The 22,713-nt window shown below is 45.6% G+C and overlaps 1 protein-coding gene across 1 annotated transcript; it reads right to left on the bottom strand.

Moving 5' to 3' along the window:
- Positions 1–1,060: 1,060 nt before the first annotated feature.
- LOC139225626 (NACHT, LRR and PYD domains-containing protein 3-like) lies at positions 1,061–18,164 on the bottom strand. The gene is made up of 9 exons (XM_070856416.1): positions 18,116–18,164; positions 16,025–16,345; positions 12,037–13,900; positions 11,444–11,617; positions 10,518–10,691; positions 10,100–10,273; positions 9,088–9,261; positions 2,605–2,651; positions 1,061–2,323 (listed from the first exon to the last, which is right to left on the bottom strand). Exons 2-9 carry the CDS (start codon positions 16,296–16,298, stop codon positions 1,773–1,775), a joined length of 3,432 nt encoding a protein of 1,143 aa, XP_070712517.1. The 5' UTR covers positions 16,299–16,345; positions 18,116–18,164; the 3' UTR covers positions 1,061–1,772.
- Positions 18,165–22,713: the final 4,549 nt, after the last annotated feature.

Raw genomic sequence — 22,713 nt, 5'->3', positions numbered from 1 at the left:
CTATTTAGATCAATTGAGCCTTTATTGATCTCCCAGAGAGCAGGGAACACAAAGACAGAAACAAATACAGTTAAACAGAGAAATAAAAATAAAAATCTGTATTCATGTTGCACCTGACTCCACAGGTCAATCATTAAATGAAACAGAGCGCAAGTAATGAAGGTATATGAATGTTAATATTTATTATCCACGGTGCAGATCATAAAATCACAATCTATTCCTCCAAACGGGGTAAAATGATGTATACTGTCAACACCTGTTGCACATGAGCCTGATAGACCAGGGGTGGAAGTCACTGCATGCTTAAGATGCCACTGCACATCAATTCACATCAAAACAACAGCAATCAATTCACATCAAAACAACAGCAATCAATTCACATCAAAACAACAGCAATCAATTCACATCAAAACAACAGCAATCAATTCACATCAAAACAACAGCAATCAATTCATATCAAAACAACAGCAATCAATTCATATCAAAACAACAGCAATCAGTTGACATGTGACTAACCAGCACACCTAGGTCGGGTCTCAGTACTTCTGGGGATTACAGGTGATAATTACCCACCGCGGATCAATAAACAAAAAACAATGACCAGGTCTTTACATCCCCGAGCCCCGAGCGGTAGTGATGTTCCGAGATGTGCCGAGATGTTCCGAGATGTGCCGAGGCTTCAAAGCGCGTGTCGAGGCTTGCTTCGTTTAGGGGAGGAGCCAAAAATGATGACGTCTGAAGCCTCGCTGCCCGGCTGTACCACGTGATTGCTTCGGGAAGTGGTTCAGATTTTGCCGCGTCGTTTTACAGCTATATAGAGCCCTCAGGCTCCATTCAAAAGAGAAATCGTTTAAAACCAAAAACTGTTGAGAAACTCTTGTTTCTGAATAGAACTGAATAACATTTCCCCTGTCCTGTCCATCATTGTCCAAGTTACACAAGCATAATCTGTGCCCTTTTCCTAGTTCCACAAGCTCTTTCACCGTCCTCTGCCTGATTACGCCCATGACACCTGCCATATTATGATATTAGCATTTTGGGAAAATTTACACACACAGAATACATTCAAAAACTTTATTATACACATATGTGATAATTTATGTACAGAAATTATTTGGTCATACATTTTTTGTAATTCACAGTCATTCCCAACAGACATAACAGACACAAAAATTCAATGCATCACACATCATGTGGTTCAGCTGCCTGTGATTCTACACTTGGCCGGTAGGTGGGTTCGTGTGCACATGAAGCTTCGAGAAATGAACCCTTTCTCGAACCAATAGGCTCCAGTGGTTCAATGCCTCATGAGGCTTCATCTCACCATCACTACTGAGCGGACTAATAGAAACAAATCCTACCAATGAAACTAAAGAGGACAGCAGGAGACAAACAGTCACTGTAAAAACACAGACAATAGAAACACAATGACGCAATCATCCACACCTGCCTGCTCACCTGACTCACTTTCTTATTACTAGCAGACAGCAGAGGACCAACAGGTGCCACTGGTTACATCTAATCAGGCAGTCTCATTGAGATTAACATCTATTTTACAAGAGAGACCTGACAACATGTGACACACACAATACACAACAGCACCACATGAGTCCATTTACGCACAAGGACCAGCAGTGTAACTTTGATTATTCAAACAGGACGGTCAGGATCAAATGTTAATGAATGTCCTGCGTGTGCACTCTTAACTTGAAATTTGATTTAATTATGAAAAAAACCTGTTTGTTTGTCAGCAGTGAGAGTTTCTGTCCCTCCTACAGTGAACACAGAGACACCCAGGAACCAACTGACATTAACCAGAACCAGAACCCAACATACAGAGGTTCAGTGAAGGTGGTGTTGAAGGTGTGGAGGTGGATCAGGGAGTCAGAGGAGACTCTGTAGAAGGACAGAGAGCCGGCAGGACAGTCCAGGTACACTGCTACTCTGTTAGTGGAGGAGGAGGAGGAGGAGGAGGGGAGGTCTGTTCTTTTATTATCATGACTGACTGAAAACCTTTTACCATCAAAGCACTTCAGACTCCAGGACTGATTGCTTCCTCCAAACCTGCAGTCAGCACTGTTTCCTTTCCTGCTGATTCCTCTGTTGCTCACTGAGATAGAAACACCCCTCCCCCTCCACTCCACCTCACAGTAGCAGCGACCAGTCAGACCGTTTCTACACAGCAGCTGAGGCCACCTGTCAAACCTCTCTGGATGATCAGGGTATGACTGTTTCTTCGTCACCACTATCACCTTCCTGTTGTTGTCGGACAGTTTGAGGAATCTGTTGACTGTGTTTGTGTCCACTGTGAGTTCACAGGAGTCTGAAGACGACAGAATACAGCAGCAGTTTATCACCTGATGGGTTTATTTGTTGCTTTATTAACTTCTTTTCAGATTCACAAGCTTTGATTTAAAATGTCCTGTATATGATACTAAGACCATCAATATAACAGCAAACAAGTATTATCAGGTAAAGATATGGTGGAGTTATGGCATCCTGACCAAAGAGTTTATGACTCCTTACTAACTTATTAAATGACACATTTAGAATGACTTTAACAGCTGCTGCTTTGTTTTCATGAATCAAAGTGAACACACTCACACTTCCTCAGACCAGGCTTCAGCCTCTGCTCTCCACCATGGTCCAGCCTGCAGGAAGAAACAGAGTCAGGATGAACCTTCAGAAGCTTCCTCACTCAGATCCACCATCCAGACAAAACAGCTGCTTTTATAAAACATGCAACAGACAGATTCCATCCAACTTCACGTCAAATACTCAGAAGAAAATAATGATACGTGACGTGACGTGACGTGACGGAGCTTTACAATCTGTACAGCACCCTCTGCCCTCGATAAGGAAAAACTCCCTGAAATACCATTTTAAACAAAGTTAGAAGGTTCAGGAGAAGAAACAGAGGAGGGATCCTTCTGGACAGACGGATCTTTCTCCAGTGACCTCTGACTGCCTCAGGCAAACGTTACTGGTGCTGACAGGGACTGAAATGCTACTGATGTCACAATCTGCTGTGCTGGTCTGCTGCTCCTGGTATTTTTCCACACTCTCTGACCTACTTACCTGGCCACGCCTCCCTATCAATGGCAATCACCCTCACCTGGTTCCCCAGCTGCATTCAATTACACTCACCTGCCTATTTAGGCTCAGCAGTAGACTCATTCAGTGCCAGATTGTCTTCGCTCCATGCCTGACCTTCCAGCACTCCTGTTCGGACTGATTTCCTGGTTTCGACCCTGTTTGCCCCTGACTACAGTTCCTCGTCTCTGCCCTGGTAATTACCTAAGCCTTCTGTTCCTGACCACGAGCTACGCCTGTGTCCTTCCTGTCTTCTGTCTGCCTGCTGACTACCTGACCTCCCGCCTGTCATCGATTCTTCGCCTGATTGCCCCATTTGGGTTTGTTTGCTTCGCTGTCTGCCTGCCTGTTGCTGACCCTGATTCTGGATTTAACTAGTCTAGCCTGTCCCTCTCTGGTCCAGCTGCCTCCCATCAACCCAGCCAGCAGGTAGTCGTCTGCTCTTCCATTAACTGTGCCGCTATTGGGTCCTGCATATACCCGTTACAGTACAATCTGGCCAGAAATGGACTGCATTGGATCGCCTGGAGGCGTTGGAAGGCGCCCTCCAGAAGCATGAGGCGCTGTTGGCAGCAGCTGTTGCTGAAACCAGGCAGGTGGCTGCGGCTAATGGGCAGGCGTTAGCCACACTAGCCTCGCAGCTCCAGCAGCTGACCACACTCCTTTCCCAGCAGGCTGCTCCCCCACCTTCTCCTCCAGCTCCACCTGTCCAGCCGGCTCCTGCTTCTTTGTTTGCTAGGGACGCGCCGGAGCCGCAGGTGGGAGTCCCTGAGCGCTACAATGGAGATCCAGAGACTTGTGGGCCATTTATCACAAACTGTTCCCTGTTGTTTTCCCTGCAACCTCGCACTTTCGCCACGGAGGCAGCTAAGGTGGCATTTGTTATCAACCACCTGACGGGCAGAGCACGGTTGTGGGGAACTGCCGAGTGGGAGAGAGAGTCTCCTGCCTGTGTGTCATTCCAGTCTTTTGCTGAGGAGCTGCGAAAAGTGTTTGGGCTAGGAGCATGCGGCGCAGAGACGGCACGGGGACTGATGAACATGCGACAGGGGAACAGCACAGTGGCTGACTACTCTATTGATTTCCGCACCAAGGCCAGCCAGAGTAGTTGGAATTCTGCTGCCCTCTGTGATGCTTTTCTTCATGGACTGGCCGACTACGTGAAGGATGAGTTGGTTTCACATGACATCCCAGTCACGCTTGATGAGGTGATTGAACTTGCGACGCGAATCGATCTCCGAGTCCAGGCCCGCCGCCGGGAGAGGCAATCGATCCCCGTCCATCCTGCTCCATCTGTCCACTCCCGCGGGGCCCTGTCCAGCACCTTTTCCACGTCGGGGTCGCCAAGGGGGGATTCCGAGCCTATGCAGCTGGGCCGTACCTCCCTCACCCAAGAGGAACGGGATCGTCGGCGCCGAGCTGGTCTTTGTATGTACTGTGGTCAGGCCGGCCATTTTGTCTCAAGCTGCCCAGTAAAAGCCAAGGCTCACCAGTAGTCGGGGAGATACTGGTGAGCCCAACCTCAACCCAGCCTTCCCGCCAGAGACTGCTAGTCCAAGCCCAGCTTCTCCTGACTGACGGCCCACACACATTGGCCACCCTTATAGACTCTGGAGCTGACGCCAGCTGTATGGACGGGGAACTTGTGCGACAGCTGGGGCTCAAACGGGTGCCACTTCCCCATCCGGTGCCTGCCAGAGCTTTGGATGGCCACAAGCTGGGGACTGTAACTCACCAGACCGCTCCAGTTCCCATGTTTCTGTCAGGTAACCACCATGAAACTATTCAGTTCCACATTTTGAACTCTCCCAACCAACCCGTCATCCTGGGTTACCCTTGGCTCTGTCTACATAATCCCCACATAGACTGGTCCACTGGAGACATTTTGGAGTGGGGAACCTCCTGTCACCAAACCATCTGAAACAGGCTTGTTCTCCAGTCCACTCTCCCTGCTCCAGCGCCCCACCTGACATCTCCAGGGTGCCTCCTGAATACCATGACTTCCGCCAGGTTTTCAGCAAAGCTAAAGCGACCTCTCTGCCTCCACACCGGCCGTATGACTGTGCCATCGACCTTCTGCCAGGCACATCTCCTCCGAGGGGGCGCCTCTACTCTTTGTCCGCCCCTGAAAGAAAAGCCATGGACACCTACATTAATGACTCTTTGGCGGCGGGAATCATCCGCCCTTCCTCGTCCCCTGCCGGAGCTGGATTCTTTTTTGTGGATAAGAAGGATAAGACTCTGAGGCCGTGCATAGACTACAGGGGCTTAAATGACATAACTGTAAAAAACCGTTACCCCCTGCCACTCCTGTCTTTGAACTGCTACAGGGGGCAACAATCTTCACCAAACTTGACCTCCGCAACGCCTACCACCTTGTTCGCATCAGAGAAGGGGATGAGTGGAAGACGGCGTTCAACACCCCTACTGGACATTATGAATATCTGGTCATGCCCTTTGGGCTCACCAATGCTCCTGCTGTGTTCCAGGCCCTGGTGAATGACATACTCCGTGACATGCTGAACCACTTTGTCTTCGTGTACCTTGATGACATACTCATCTTTTCAAAGACTCGAGAGGAGCACATCCACCATGTCCAGTCACTGTTTGCCAAGGCAGAGAAGTGCGAGTTTCATGCTGAATCTGTCCCTTTCCTGGGCTACATCGTGGGGCAGGGCCACATGCAGATGGATCCTTCAAAGGTCTCTGCCGTCTCCTCCTGGCCTGTTCCTGTGAACCGTAAGCAGCTACAGCGCTTCCTGGGATTTGCCAATTTTTACCGTCGCTTTGTCCGCAATTACAGCTCAGTGGCTGCCCCTCTCACTGCCCTCACCTCCCCCAAGGTTCCTTTTCTGTGGTCAGCTGACGCCCACAAGGCTTTTGAAACTCTGAAGTCAAGGTTTACCTCAGCCCCCATTCTGCAAATGCCTGATCCAGAGTGTCAGTTTGTGGTGGAGGTAGACGCTTCTGATTCAGGGGTAGGGGCCGTCCTGTCCCAGCGTTCAGCCTCTGACCAGAAGCTCCACCCCTGTGCCTTCTTCTCCCGACGTCTGTCCCCTGCGGAGAACAACTATGACATTGGGAACCGAGAACTGTTGGCGGTGAAATTGGCATTGGAGGAATGGCGCCACTGGCTGGAGGGAGCTAAGGAATCATTTCTTGTCTGGACTGATCACAAAAACTTAGAGTATATCCGCACAGCCAAGAGACTGAACTCCCGGCAGGCCCGGTGGGCTTTATTTTTCACCCGTTTCAATTTCACTCTCTCGTACCGACCAGGAACCCGCAATGTTAAGCCTGATGCCCTCTCCCGACAGTTCCAGAAAGCAGAGGACTCAGCTGATGGGTCCTCGACCATTCTTCCGTCTCCCTTTGTCATTTCCACACTTACCTGGGGTGTCGAGGAGAGGGTGAGAGCCGCCAACGAGGGCCAACCTGGCCCCAGCGCCTGTCCCCCTAATTGCCTGTTTGTTCCTCCTGGTCTGAGGTCAGAGGTGCTTCAATGGGTCCACACATCCCGGTTTTCTTGCCATCCGGGAGCCCAGCGTACGCTGAATGCTCTTCTCCAACGGTTTTGGTGGCCATCCGTGGAAGAGGACACTTGGGACTTTGTTAAAGCCTGTCTTGTCTGTAACCAACATAAAAACCCCCCGTCAAGCTCCAGCTGGTCTCCTACAGCCTCTTCCCATCCCACATCGCCCCTGGTCCCACATTTCATTGGACTTTGTTACTGGTCTTCCCCCCTCTGATGGTCACACAGCCATCCTAACCATCGTGGACCACTTCAGCAAGATGGCCCACTTTGTTCCTCTGCCCAAGCTGCCCTCAGCTAAGGAGACAGCGCAACTGGTCCTGGTCCACGTCTTCCGCCTCCACGGCCTTCCAGTGGATGTGGTCTCTGACCGAGGACCACAGTTCTCTTCTGTATTTTGGAGGGAGTTCTGCAGTCTGCTGGGAGCCACTGCCAGCCTTTCTTCTGGGTTCCATCCCCAGTCTAATGGTCTAATGGAACGCAAGAACCAGGAGATGGAGACTGCCCTGGGCTGTATGGTCTCCCAGAATCCCTCCTCCTGGTCCCAGCAACTCCTCTGGGTGGAGTACGCCCACAACACCCTAACCAGTTCTGCCACTAGCCTCTCTCCATTCCAGTGTGCCTATGGTTACCAGCCTCCTCTGTTCCCTGCCCTGGAAAAGGAGGCCTCCTGCCCATCCGTGGAGGCCTTTATCCGGCGTTGCCAACGGACTTGGACTAGGGCTCGCTCTAACATTCAACATTCTGTAGATCGCTACACTACATCCGCCAACCAGCGTCGTTCCCCAGCTCCAGTATCCCTGGTTGGCCAGAAGGTGTGGCTCTCTACCCGGGACCTTCCCCTCCGGCTGGAGTCCAAGAAGTTGGCCCCCAAGTTTGTTGGTCCATTCACCATCGAGCGGGTAATCAGTCCTACAGCGGTGAGGTTGAGACTTCCTCGCTCAATGAGAATTCATCCTACATTCCATGTCTCCAGAGTCAAACCTGTCCATGAGAGCCCTTTAGCACCAGCTACTCCTCCTCCTCCTCCGCCTCGCCTCATCGATGGTGGTCCTGCCTTCACCGTCCATCGCCTGGTCCGGTCTCGTCGCAGGGGGAGGGGTATCCAGTATTTGGTGGACTGGGAGGGCTATGGTCCAGAGGAGAGGTCCTGGGTTGCAGCTCGTCATATCCTGGATCCGGACCTCATTGCTGATTTTTCACCGCTGCCATCCTGATCAGCCCGGCACTACAGCTGACAAACCAAGGGAATCTGAGTCTGCCCCCTCACAGGAACAGGAGGGGTCTGGTCTTCCCTTGGAGGGCTTGCCTGATGGTGAGGATTCCCACCCACCCGGATGAGGACACTGTGACCTCCCAGGAGTATTAACTCCACCTCCGACCCCATCGACTTGTCCAACCTATTTTTGCCTGTTTTGGGGACGTCAGGAGCCGTCCCTTGAAGGGGGGGTTCTGTCACAATCTGCTGTGCTGATCTGCTGCTCCTGGTATTTTTCCACACTCTCTGACCTACTTACCTGGCTACGCCTCCCTATCAGTGGCAATCACCCTCACCTGGTTCCCCAGCTGCATTCAATTACACTCACCTGCCTATTTAGGCTCAGCAGTAGACTCATTCAGTGCCAGATTGTCTTCGCTCCATGCCTGACCTTCCAGCACTCCTGTTCGGACTGATTTCCTGGTTTCGACCCTGTTTGCCCCTGACTACTGCTCCTCGTCTCTGCCCTGGTAATTACCTAAGCCTTCTGTTCCTGACCACGAGCTACGCCTGTGTCCTTCCTGTCTTCTGTCTGCCTGCTGACTACCTGACCTCCCGCCTGTCATCGATTCTCCGCCTGATTGCCCCATTTGGGTTTGTTTGCTTCGCTGTCTGCCTGCCTGTTGCTGACCCTGATTCTGGATTTAACTACGAGTCTAGCCTGTCCCTCTCTGGTCCAGCTGCCTCCCATCAACCCAGCCAGCAGGTAGTCGTCTGCTCTTCCATTAACTGTGCTGCTATTGGGTCCTGCATATACCCGTTACAACTGAGGGTTATGGTGGTGTGTGTGGGGGGGGTAATAATAATAATAATGATAATAATAATAATAATAATAATAGTAAGTCTCTGTATATGGCCATGTTTTCATGAAGGAAGTGTTTAGTGTTCAGTGATGGCTTCATCTAAAGATGTATTAGCCATATCTGTTTGTTCTGCTTTTCTTGCGTTTCTGCAATAAACCTGAAATTATAAAGGAGACACTGGCTGCTGCATCTACATAATGTGAAGTTTAAGTTGGAGAAGTGATCATTTCTCAGCGTCCTCTGGTCTGAAAGTTTCACTGCATTCACTGTCACCCACTTAGGACTTTGCTCCATTTAATTTAATGTTCTTTATTAACAGTCATTTAATCTATTTTCAATAGGTCCCCCGCTTGTCAGTGTGACAGAGAAACAGAGTGTGAGCTCTTGTTGTCTGGTCCTACCTGAGAGTCTCCAGTCTCCATCGTGGATCCTCCAGTCCAGCAGACAGCAGCCTCTCTCCTGAAGCTCCTGGATGGTTGTAGCTCAGGTCCAGCTCTCTCAGATGGGAGGGGTTGGAGCTCAGGGCTGAGGCCAGAGCAGCACAGCCTTCCTCAGTGACCATACAGCCTGACAGCCTGGAGACACACACACACACGCCTCTTACCCTGAAGTCGTCCTCAATGGAATCACAAACAACCCATTTTCTTAATCTGCTTGACTGGTGCTGGACAGGTAGAGTACAGTGGGTTTATCAGAGCCTCTTGCCATCATAAAATAACACAATAATAACTGGAAGACATTATAACAGTCCATAGAGCTGATGAAGTCATGTGCTAATTGTCTGTGGGTTTGTCATTATGAACAAGAGCTTTCATACTACAGATATTGATTTGAGCCATTGCTGAAGAAGTTCAGAGGAAATTGGTACTTCAGTGTTATTAATCATAATCTACATAGTTTGATCATATATGTCCTTGGTATCTTACTTATGATCATCAACTTGCATGTTATGCAATATTTAAATGTTTATCTGTTGAACAAAAGCTGAATCCTGACCCGAGAATCTCCAGTGTGCAGTGTGGACTCTCCAGTCCAGCAGAGAGCAGCTTTACTCCTGAATCGTTCAGGTCGTTGTTACTCATGTCCAGCTCTTTCAGACCAGAGGACTGAGAGCTGAGAACTGATGAGAAATCTTGACAGCAGTTCTCTGTGAGCCTGGTCTGATTTAATCTGATTTAGAAAATGAAACACATTTTCATCTTTCTTTTACTTTTACAGACAAAATACATTTGAATACACAAATTCAAATGCTAAACATACAGAGATCAGTATGTTTATCAGGTGAATTTGTGGAATATTCTTATAATTCAAAGTGGAGACATGATCATCAACAACACAGTAGAAACCAAAGGATGTTTGTTATATCAAAAGGGAAATACAGTGTTACACAAAAGCATTTCAGTTTGATCTGACCTGAGAGTCTCCAGTGTGCAGTGTGGACTCTTCAGTCCAGCAGAGAGCAGCTTCACTCCTGAATCCTGCAGGTCGTTGTTACTCAGGTCCAGCTCTTTCAGACCAGAGGACTTGGAGCTGAGAACTGATGAGAACTCCTGACAGCATCTCTCTGTGAGCCTGGTCTGATTTAATCTGAGTTAGAAAATGAAACACATTTTTTGTCTTTGTTTTACTTTTACATATAAACTATATCTGAATACACAAATTCACCTGATAAACAGACAGAGTTCAGTAAGTTTATTAGGTGAATTTGTGGAATATTCTTATAATTCAAAGTGGAGACATGATCATCAACAACACAGTAGAAACCAAAGGATGTTTGTTATATCAAAAGGGAAATACAGTGTTACAGAAAAGCATTTCAGTTTGATCTGACCTGAGAGTCTCCAGTGTGCAGTGTGGACTTTCTAGTCCACCAGAAAGCATCTTCACTCCTGAATCCTGCAGCTCGTTGTTACTCAGGTCCAGCTCTTTCAGACCAGAGGACTGAGATCTGAGAACTGATGAGAACTCCTGACAACAGTTCTCCATGAGCCTGGTCTGATTTAATCTGAGTTAGAAAATGAAATAAATTTTTGCCTTCACTTTTACACACAAAATACACTACTCACAAAAAGTTAGGGATATTCGGCTTTCAGGTGAAATTTCAGGATGAACCACCACCAATACATTTCCTGGTTCAGTTAGAATTGGTATTTAAACAGTCCTCCTCATCATGCTGTTCACATTCTGACATCATGAGACCAAGACGACACCTAACTATTGATCAGCAGCACCTCAACACTTGAGGCTTCAAACAGGTCCTCAGACAGAGGTGTTCACTGAGCTTAGAGGGTCACAGAGTGTCATCAGGAGGTTGCAACAGAGATACAGAGACTGGAAGAGTCACAGAAAGGAGAGGAGTGGACGTCCTTTGGCCACATCCCAATTTTACATTTACCCTCGTTTACCCTCCACTGTTGTTAGATTTTCTTTCAATAAATTGTTTAAGATGAAGAAACTACCAGTGCATGCTGATACTTAAATGTCCTACTTTCATGATATAATATCACTGTAGCATTCACTTTTTACATTTTCCATAAATTTCACCTGAAAGTCGAATATCCCTAACTTTTAGTGAACCCTGTACATTTGAACACCTGATAAACAGACAGAGTTCAGTAAGATTATCAGGTGAATTTGTGGAATATTCTTATAATTCAAAGTGGAGACATGATCATCAACACAGTAGAAACCAAAGGATGTTTGTTATATCAAAAGGGAAATACAGTGTTACACAAAAGCATTTCAGTGCGATCTGACCTGAGAGTCTCCAGTGTGCAGTGTGGACTCTCCAGTCCAGCTGAGAGCAGCTTCACTCCTGAATCATGTAGATCGTTGTTGCTCAGGTCCAGCTCTCTCAGATTACAGGACTTGGAGCTGAGATCTGAGGACAGAGCTTCACAGCTTCTCTCTGACAGATTACAGCCACTCAACCTGAAGGAGAGTTAGTGATAAAGACACTGATACTGTTTCATCACATGTCTATGGTTGCATTTACTGAGGTGATAAACTGAACAATTAAACAGCTCTCGATCTTATTACAGAGGTTACAATAATCTACAGATGAACAGGTTTTTATCTTGCATGACTTCATTCACATATAGATACTGATACTGAAACAACTAGATCTTATCACTTTACTCCAATTTAAACTAGTTCAGACTCTAAACAAGCAAACACATACATCATCTGCAAACATCTTATTTATTCATGGATCAACATTGTAAATTCTGCATTTATGTTTGTTGTTGTTTTGTTGTCTCACCACCTGTACTCTGTATAATGTCAAAGTATAATCTAATCTAATCTAATCTAATCTAATCTAATCTAATGTCATACAGTTAGTATCTTACAGAGCTTTTCTGGAGGCTCTGACCACTGGCAGCAGCCTCAGAAGAACCTCCTCTGAAGCAGAATATTTCTTCAGGTCAAACTCGTCCAGATCTTCTTCTGATGACAGTAAGATGAAGACCAGAGCTGACCACTGAGCAGGAGACAGTTTATCTGTGGAGAGACTTCCTGATGTCAGGGACTGTTGGACCTCCTCCACCAGAGAACGATCGTTCAGTTCATTCAGACAGTGGAGCAGGTTGATGCTTCTCTCTGGAGACAGATCCTCACTGATCTTCTTCTTGATGTATTTGACAGTTTCCTGACTGGTCTGTGAGCTTCTTTTCTTTTTCAGTAGGTCTTGAAGGTGATCCTGATTGTTCTGCAGAGAAAGACCCATGAGGAAGCGCAGGAACAAGTCCAGGTGTCCATTTGGACTCTGTAAGGCCTTGTCAATAGCAAACCTGTGGACCTCTGTCACAGATGTTTTACTGAAGAGCGTTCGCACACGTTCCCCAAAGGTTTGTCCTGGTTCAGCCATCACATTCTTGTTTCTGTTAGTCAGTGACATCTCCACATAGAGAGCCGCCAGAAACTCCTGAACACTCAGATGGACAAAGCTGAACATCTTGTCTTCATCTTTCTTCCTCCCACGTTCCTCTTTAAAGATCTCTGTGAAGACTCCTGAGCACACTGAGGCTCCACTGACATCAATGCCACTCTCTTTTAGATCTTTCTCATAGAAGATCAGTTTGCCCTCTTCCAGCTGGTGGAAAGACAGTTTTGCTAATGACTTAACGTACTGAGAGCACTTTTCTGGGCCGTACTTATCTTTTGTCTGATCAATCTGAAACACCAGGAATTCTGCGTACATCTCAGTCAGGGTCTTGGGCAGCTCTCCTCCTGCTCTGGTCTTCAACAAATCCTCCAGAACCGTAGCAGTGATCCAGCAGAAGACCGGGATGTGGCACATGATGTGGAGGCTTCGTGATGTCTTGATGTGGGAGATGATTCTGTCGGCTTTCTCCTCATCTGTGAATCTCTTCCTGAAGTACTCCTCCTTCTGAGGGTCCGTGAACCCTCTGACCTCTGTCATCACGTCAACAAAGTCAGAATGGATCTGATTGGCCGCTGCAGGTCGTGTGGTTATCCAGAGACGAGCAGAAGGAAGCAGTCTTCTCTTGATGAGGTTTGACAGCAGCACATCCACTGAGGTCGGCTTTGTCACGTCAAACTTAACTGCCTGAGTTTTATTGGTTGAACAGTCCAGCTGAAGGCGGCTCTCGTCCAGTCCATCCAAAACAAACAGGAGTTTGAATTCACTCTTGTCATAGTTGGTGTTTCCTGACGACTGCAGAGATGTAAAGATGTAATTCAGAGCTTCTTCCTTGATGCCTCTGGTCTCTGTGATACATTCATGAATTAGTTCTGCCAAACTAAACTTTTCTCCCTTCCATAAATTCAGCTGGCGGAAGGTGAAGGTGAATATCAGATGCACATCTTGATTGGCTCTTCCTTCAGTCCAGTCCAGCACAAACTTCTGTACAAGAAACGTTTTGCCAATTCCTGCAATTCCATTGGTCAGCACAGTTCTTATGGGTTTATATCTTCCAGAGGGGGGTTTGAACATGTCACTGGGTTTTATTGATGTCTCTGTTCCTGATGGCTTCACCACCGCCTCAATCTGCCTGACCTCATGCTGTTTGTTGATGTGTACGTCACCCCCAGCTGTGACGTACAGCTCTGTGTAGATATCATCCAGAGGTTGCTCGTCCCTCTTCTGTGACCATCCCTCCTGTGCACACATAAACTTATCCTGGAGGTTTGACTGAAGCTTCTGTTGGTGATATGAGATGGGATGAGGCTCTGGTACTGGAACAATCTGATCTGTGGGACATGAATAGAGACAAGAAACAACTAAACTCAAGTCAAGCAGAATTTCACAGTTACAGGTGGAGGAAGCTGTGTTGCTCCACCTTTGTCTTGGAGTCCAGCAGGGCCACTTTGTCACAGTGTACTGCCCTGCTGGTCCGGACTCTGAATTCATAACTGAGTTCTCAGAGTTTCTATCAGATTTGGTCCTTAGTGCAGACAAAGTAATTCTAGTAGGTGACTTTAATATTCATGTGGACGTCGATGATGATGATGATGATATAATGATAGAGCTTCAGTCTCCCTGCGAATGACACTCGACTCCATCACCCCTCTAAAAAAGAAGATAATTAAAGAAAAGAGACAAGCTCCCTGGTATAACTCCCGCTTGATCTGGCAAGACAGTCTGAAAACCTCTAGAAAGGCCCTCTGTGGTGCCAGAGCATCCTACTACTCCTCAGTGATAGAAGAGAATAAAAACAGCCCTAGATTTCTGTTCAGCACGTTAGCCAAGCTGACAAAGAGCCTGAACTCCACTGATCCTTGTGATCCTTTAGAGCTCAGCAGCAACGACTTCATGAGCTTCTTTAATGATAAAATTCTGACTATTAGAGACTAAATTCATCACCTCCTGCCCTCAACAGGCTCTGATCCAACTTCAGACTCAGGAACCATGGAAACAGCTGTTGGACTTAATGTGCATCTGGACTGTTTTTCTCCAATTGATCTTCCTGAACTGGCCTCAAGAATCTCCTCATCTAGACTGTCAACATGTCTCCTAGACCCCATTCCTACTGGACTACTTAAAGAGGTCCTGCCCCTAATTAACACGTCCTTACTGGATATGACAATTCAGTCTTTACTAACAGGCTATGTACCGCAGTCCTTTAAAGTAGCAGTAATTAAACCTCTCCTGAAAAAGCCTACTCTTGATTCAGGTGTGTTAGCAACTATAGACCTTTATCCAACCTTCCCTTTCTCTCCAAGATCCTGGAGAAAGTCGTAGCTAATCAGTTGTGTGACTTTCTAAACTCTAATAGTCTATTTGAGGATTTTCAGTCAGGTTTTAGAGCGAACCACAGCACAGAGACACTGGTGAAGGTTACAGACCTCCTTATGGCATCAGACAGAGGACTTCTCTCTGTCCTGGTCTTGTTAGACCTGAGTGCTGCTTTCGACACCATTGACCATCACATCCTGTTACAGAGACTGGAACAGTTCACTGGTATAAAAGGAACTGCATTAAGCTGGTTTAAGCCTATCTCCTGTGTGGTTATTTACACAGACACTGATCCTTCACATGTGATTTGATTGTTTGAATTTAGACTATATAAATAAAGATTGATTCATTGATATTATTTAATTCATCAAACTCTCTTTTACTTTCTACAGACAGAAATCTGTCGGTGCAACTAGAATTCTTTAACGAACCCAAGAGGATGGGAGATATAAAAGTGAAATGATTTTCCTTTAAACAGCACCGTACCTTCAGTTTGTGGAGAGACATCGTTGGTGTCTTCTGTCCTGGCAGGAGGTTGGACTGAAGCAGAAACATGCAACATAGAAGAATCATTAAAGGCATTTCAGTTCTTACCTTTCAGGCAAATAAATGACTACAAATAATGAGGTATACATTTGAAAACATTTACCATTCGTGTTGTTGACGGTGACATTTATATGAGCATCCCCTTGAGTATGAATATGGCTAAACTGAGGTGCGCTGACGACGCTTCCACACTGGGCCGTGGCTGTGGCGCCTCCTGCTGCTCTCTGAGTTTCAGCTAATTGAGAACAGACAAAATAATCAGGAACCAGGAACCACAACTCGCCTTCCTTCCATCAACACCAGAACTGTGTATGAGAGAGATTCTGTTTTAGAGCCGATTATGCAAAAGAACAAATAAAGCTTGGTATCAATGTGAGACAATGGAGTAATGAGCACTTAGATTTAAATTGAGCAGACAGTATTTACTGGACTTTTCTTGACCTACAGAACAAGGAAGGTTGTATTGTAGTGGTTTGTTGTCCTTCCTAATACAGATCTACAGTATACACACACCTGTGTGGTTATTTCCTGATTCTTGACGTGATTTAATGTATTTTTGCCTGAAAATACCAACAGAAGAAAGTGTGACTGACCTTGTGGTGGTGATTTGGTGTCTGACAGCTTCTGCACCAGATCGTTCCTGTTTATCTTCTCTAAAACCTTCTTGGTCACCTTCAGAGCTCCATCAGGTTTGTAGGTGTTCACCATCAGATCCACTGTGTCCCTCCTCTCTGCCCCCTCCAGCTGGGACACTTTGATGGGTCCGCAGCCTTCCAGGCTGTCGAGCTGCTGCAGAAACCATTTGAAGCTCCTGAATTCATCGTCTTTTAAACCGTCCAGAGTGTTCAAAAGGTCCTCTGGAGTCATCGTGGCTGCCTGCTGAGATCAGACGGTGTTTTCAAGCAGCAGGAAACCTGATGGATCAGAGCAGAAACAGGAGCTGTGATTGGCCGACACAGCAGCTGTGTTGGAGTGATTCGGACAGTCTTTGAGTTAAAGCACCTCTAAATGGAAACTGAAAATGTTAAAGCACAACGCTAGTGCAGCGTTTCCACTAAGACTTTTTCCAGCAGCAGTTCTGAAGTGTGCAAGCTCTATTAGCCAGAAGATATTTAGCCCGTCTGCTGACAGGAGAAGGGCATTTTGACACGGATTTGTACACTGTTATAGATAGATAGATAGATAGATAGATAGATAGATAGATAGACAGATAGGTAGATAGGTAGATAGATAGATAGATAGATAGATAGATAGATAGATAGATAGATAGATAGATAGATAGACAGATAGATAGATAGATAGATAGATAGATAGATAGATAGATAGATAGATAGATAGATAGATAGATAGATAGAATTTCATTTAATAAAATGCTTCAGGATCAGAGTTCAGATCAAGTCTGTTGGTGAAGTGAGCAGACCTTCAGTGCGTTGGCGCCATCACCCCTCAATCCGCGGGAGTTTAGAGTTCAGCAGCCAAATTCATAATTTTAAAGCATTTATGGACGAGATGATGAGTTGATAATATTTAAAATAATCAATCGTCAGTGATGTAGCCCGTCGAACCAGTAGTGTGGCTGCCTCACTTGCCCTATGACCTCCTGGACTGTCCTGTGACAGAGGAAAACCCATGCTTTAACAGTGAACTGGCTGTGAATTAACCCTGAACTGACTTAGAGAGAGAGCTCCTCTCTCTCCTCCTCCCCTGGAAACCTGCCAGGGACGCTGACAGCTGACCCTGCCTGTGTGGCTGCGGACCACCGCTGGATGCGTCGCTGCTGGACCAAAGGCCCACGTGAAGTATAACAGCTGGTGTTAGTTCACAAGTTGGTGTCAGTGTAGCTCTGAGATCTATCTAAATCTACAGGGAGAGTAGTCAGTGGATCCTCTGTGGTTCTAACTACAACGTTCTTAAAGTCAGACGGGTTCCCCTCGTCCTCCGGTACAATCCGTATTCACTTTCATTTCACTATCACTAATCCAAAGGTTTATCAGCAATGTTAGTCTTCTGTCCTGATTGTTGTCTGTCTAGTGTCATTTCTGTCTCATCCGCCTTTATAGTCATTAGTGTATATAATAAAAAGGTGTATTAACGCCACTTCGCTGCCTGGATATTTCTTCATAACAAGGTCTAAGAGGATCAATGCCACTGAGAACTTACACATTTAGAACTGAGACTGTTTAATGTTTAATGTTTAATTCTTAGCTGAAATGGTCTTTGATGAAAGTTCTCTTTGGGAAAATACAACCGAAAGTCGCTCTAACTGAGAGAAAACACACAAAAAAGACAAGAATCCAAAACACAAAGTACAAGGGAAAATAAAGGTTCAAATACACATGAACTAAACTAAACTAAAGTAAACAAGGAAGTGAAGCCAACAACCAAGAGAGAAAAAAACCACAAAGCTAAAACAGGAAGTCAGGAGACAAGACTGGACTAAATAAAACAGTACCAGACGGTAGAAAATGAGCAGACACAGTGAGGGTCTTGTGTTTCTTTAGTGTTCCCTCATTCAGTACAAACACCACACACATAAAGAGCTGAAGTCCTGCCCCATCTTCACTTCTCCTGCTTCTGCTCCACCAGCTTTCGGCTCTTGAATAAAGCCTCACGCCAAACGACAGCAAAGAGAGCAGCTCACAGCGATGTGACAGCAATAAAAACGTACCTACAAAGTTGAGCACATGCTGATCTGAGGCCGAAAACACCGGAGTCCTTCCTCACTCTGAGCCGGTGACGATCATTGTGATGCTTTTGGCGATTGCTGTGAGTTTAAAGGAAATGACAGATGAAGAAACACAGTCCGGTTGTGTCTGTTTGAGGAGGAGGAAGTTCAACTTCTCTCTTTTTCTTGTGCGGTCCTGTAAATATCAGCAGCTTATGAAGACTGAAGACTGATTCATGATGAGTGTGTCAGTGCAGAGCTCCAGATGTTCTGGTACATGTCAACATGTACGTGACTACTACTGATACTTTAACTACATGAAGCTGAGAATACTGCAGTACTTCTACTACTGATACTTTAACTACACGAAGCTGAGAATACTGCAGTACTTCTACTACTGATACTTTAACTACACGAAGCTGAGAATACTGCAGTACTTCTACTACTGATACTTTAACTACACGAAGCTGAGAATACTGCAGTACTTCTACTACTGATACTTTAATGAAGCTGAGAATACTGCAGTACTTCTACTACTGACACTACTCCTTTATTCACTTGCTTGCTGTTAATACCCAGAAGGCTGCAGTGCTGCCGTCGGCCACCAGGTGGGGCCGTTTCCACGTGTCCACTGTATAAACTGAGGCTCAGCGTGACCTCATCACAGCAGCCAATCAAGTCCCTCACTACAGTAACCATAGCAACAGCACAGTGGAAAACCCTCCATCACAAGTGTTGTTGTACTTAGCTGTACTTTGTTGTACTTACAACATGGTAAATCAATAAATCAGTCTTTATTTATAAACTGCCAATTCACAACAGTGTTATCTCAAGACTCTTTACATAAAGAGCAGGTCAGACCAAACTCTTTAATTAGAGAGAGACCCAACGATTCAGGAATTCAACATGAAGGATTCAAGAATCCCCACATGAGCAGCATCAGATATTATATTGAGCAACAGTGGAGGAAGAACTCCCCTTTAACAGGAAGAAACCTGGAACAGACCCAGGATCAATGAGAGAGAGAGAACACAAGTTGTTAAAGAGGTACTGCCCTGATTCTCTCATCCATTTTATTTTGCTCTTTTGAGAGAAATGACCACTAAGCTTTTGGTCACATCGCACACAAGCTGAGAAACAGACCTGAAACTTTTTTATTTTTTAAAATATATTCAAATATTTACATATTGTATTTGGCTGGCTTAGTGTGTTTGAGTGTTAAAGAAACTGAAGGTATAAAAACAGTATTTGAAGGAACTGAAAGAAATAAGGGAAACTTTCAGCTTCCCTGCTGATCAGCACATAGACTTGATAGCAGAAAGGTTACGGTTCGATTTCAGCCGGTGACCTTTGGTGTGTCAAATGCTACGTCGTCAAGAAACTTTGGCTGTTTGATTGATCTTGTTTCCTCTAAACATATTCAGTCAACCAATTCTGACCTGTTAAATATTATAATGATAATATATATAGTTTATATATATAATATTCACTCTTTTAAAGCTGAAGGATGTTGTGGCTTCTAGTGGTGAGACTGAACTGCAGATTGTGGTGGGTTTCCATTAAGGTGATCATACACTAATGAACACATGATTATGAAGACTTTATTCTGCTAATAGGTCCCCTGACATCTAACACACTGCACCTTTAAAATCAGGTTTCTTCTGACTGACACACCTGCAGCAGCACTGACACACCTGCAGCAGCACTGACACACCTGCAGCAGCACTGACACACCTGCAGCAGCACTGACACACCTGCAGCAGCACTGACACACCTGCAGCAGCACTGACACACCTGCAGCAGCACTGACACACCTGCAGCAGCAGGCCCTATAAACACAACTCACCTCCTGTGTCAGAAATAAGCTTACTTTTGCGAGAGAACACTAAAGTGAACATATGATGGGAATACAGACAAATTATCTTAAGAAACTTGATCCAACTAATGTAATTCATCATCTTTAGCACCATTGACACCATTGACACCATTGACACCATTGACCATCACATCCTGTTACAGAGACTGGAACAGTTCATTGGTATAAAAGGAACCACATTAAGCTGGTTTAAGTCCTATTTATTAGATCGATTTCAGTTTGTACACGTTAACAACAAATCCTCTGTCCACACAAAGGTTAGACATGGAGTTCCACAAGGTTCAGTGCTTGAACCAATACTCTTTATCTTATATATGCTTCCTCTGGGTAATATTATCAGGAAGCATCTGATCTGCATCAAATCTGCCTTAAGGACATAAAGTCCTGGATGAGCAGCAACTTTCTGCTGCTAAATTCAGACTAAACTGAAGTTATTTTGCTCGGCCCCAGACACCTTAGAGACACCTTTTCTACGACCATAACTGCTCTGGATGGCATCACTCTGGCCTCCAGCTCCACTGTGAGGAATCTGGGAGTCTTATTTGATCAGGATTTGTCCTTTAACTCCCACATTAAACAGATTTCTAGAACTGCCTTTTTCCATCTATGTAATATTGCTAAAATCAGGTCCATCATATCCACTGATGATGCAGAAAAATTGGTCCATGCATTTGTCACTTCTAGGTTGGATTATTTCTGTTCCTTATTATTAGGCTGCCCCAATAAGACGCTGCTGCTCCTGTTCTGACCAGAACTAAGAGAAGAGACCATCTTTCTCCTGTACTGGCTTCACTTCACTGGCTTCCAGTAAAATCTAGAATAGAGTTTAAAATCCTTCTCCTCACCTCCAAAGCTCTTAATGTTCAGGCCCCATCATATCTTAAAGATCTCATAGTACCGTACTACCCCACTAGAGCACTGTGCTCCCAGACTGCAGGTCTACTGGTGGTTCCTAAAGTCCTCTAAAGTAGTTCAGGAGGCAGAGCCTTCAGCTATCAGGCTCCTCTCCTGTGGAACCTGGAACCTTCCAGTTTGGGTTCGGGGGGCAGACACCCTCTCTACATTTAAGAGTAGACTAAAAACCTTCCTTTTTGACAAGGCATATATTTAAGGGCTGGCTCAGGCCTTAGACCAGCCCCTAGTTATGCTGCTATAGGCTCAGACTGCCGGGGGACTCCTATGGTGCACTGAGCTCCTCTATTCTCTCTCCTCCTCTTCCTCTCCATCATTATGTCTCATGTCAGCCAAATGTCTGCCTCTAACTTGTTATCTTCCCCAGAGCCTTTCTGTGCTTTCTCATGTCTCAGGTTCCTGTGGATCCTGTGGATCCTGGTCCTGCTGATGTGGTTCTCTGGTTCATGAATCACTGCTGCGGATCGTTGGCCACTCATCGTGTTTTTCAATAATATCATACTGCTAATCTGTTAGTCACATTCTGTTAGTGCTGTAGACACTGTTACTACGTTGGTTGCTGTTTGTGTTGTCTCTCTCTCTCTCTGTCTCTCTCTCTCTCTCTCTGTCTCTCTCTCTCTCTGTCCAACCTCCACCCAACATGGACCCCTACAGAAGCCGCCCACATTGAGTCTGGGTCTGTTCCAGGTTTCTTCCTGTTAAAGGGGAGTTCTTCCTCCACTGTTGCTCAATATAATATCTGATGCTGCTCATGTGGGGATTCTTGAATCCTTCATGTTGAATTCCTGAATCGTTGGGTCTCTCTCTAATTAAAGAGTTTGGTCTAGACCTGCTCTTTATGTAAAGCATCTTGAGATAACGCTGTTATGAATTGGCGCTTTATAAATAAAGATTGATTGATTGATTGTGAAACAGCAACCAACATACTAACAGTGACTATAGCACTAACAATAGGAATGTGACTAAAAAATTAGCAGTATGGTATTATTGTAAAAACACAATAACACAGTGCTCTTGTGGGGTAGTACGGTACTATGAGTTCTTTAAGATATGATGGAGCCTGAACATTGCTGCAGCATGTCGCACGGGTTGCAGGCGGCTGATGGAAGTGACGGATGTGTGGAGACGCCAACGTAAAGTGCGTTGCAGTAGTCCAGTCTTGAACTGATAAAAGCATGAATGGCTTTTTCAAGGTTGGCACGATTAAGAAATGGCTTGACTGTGGCCAAGAGAAGCAACTGAAAGAAGCTTGTCCGAACCACTACGTTGATTTGTTTGTCAAATTTCAGGCCTATGTCAAACATCACCCCAAGATTTTTGACAGTTGATTAACACAACTGGTTACACTACTCAGAGCCTCACTTTCTGTTGGTTGCACTGGTAGGTAAATCTGAATGTCATCCCCATAACACTGGAAAGACAGATTATGCTTATGAAGAACAGGGTAGGGCCAAGAATCGAACCTTGCGGCACACCACAAGAGATCATCACTGAAAAGCGCCGATTGGTAAGGTAGGAGGTGAACCACCTAAGTGTGGTGCAGCTGATTCCAACATATTGGTTCAGACGAGACAGGAGGACTGTATGGTCCACAGTGTGAAAGGCCGCTTTGAGGTCCAGCAGCACTAGAATAGAATTATAGTATAACTGGCAAATATAACTGGCAAAACATTATTGCGGCAAAATAGCTAAATAAAGTGAACAGGTCCAAAAATACACAAGTAAAAAGTAAAATAAAATAAAAAAGATTATTCTCCTCTTTGCTTCTATTCAAACTCAGTGAAACATTTGCCCTGCGGCAGAGAGGATTGTGCTCCAGTGAAATAATC

Source organism: Pempheris klunzingeri, chromosome 3, assembly GCF_042242105.1.
Source record: "Pempheris klunzingeri isolate RE-2024b chromosome 3, fPemKlu1.hap1, whole genome shotgun sequence".
Lineage (NCBI taxonomy): Eukaryota > Metazoa > Chordata > Actinopteri > Acropomatiformes > Pempheridae > Pempheris > Pempheris klunzingeri.
The sequence above is the reverse complement of the archived record's forward strand: the minus strand, read 5'-3'. Positions and strand labels throughout refer to the sequence as shown.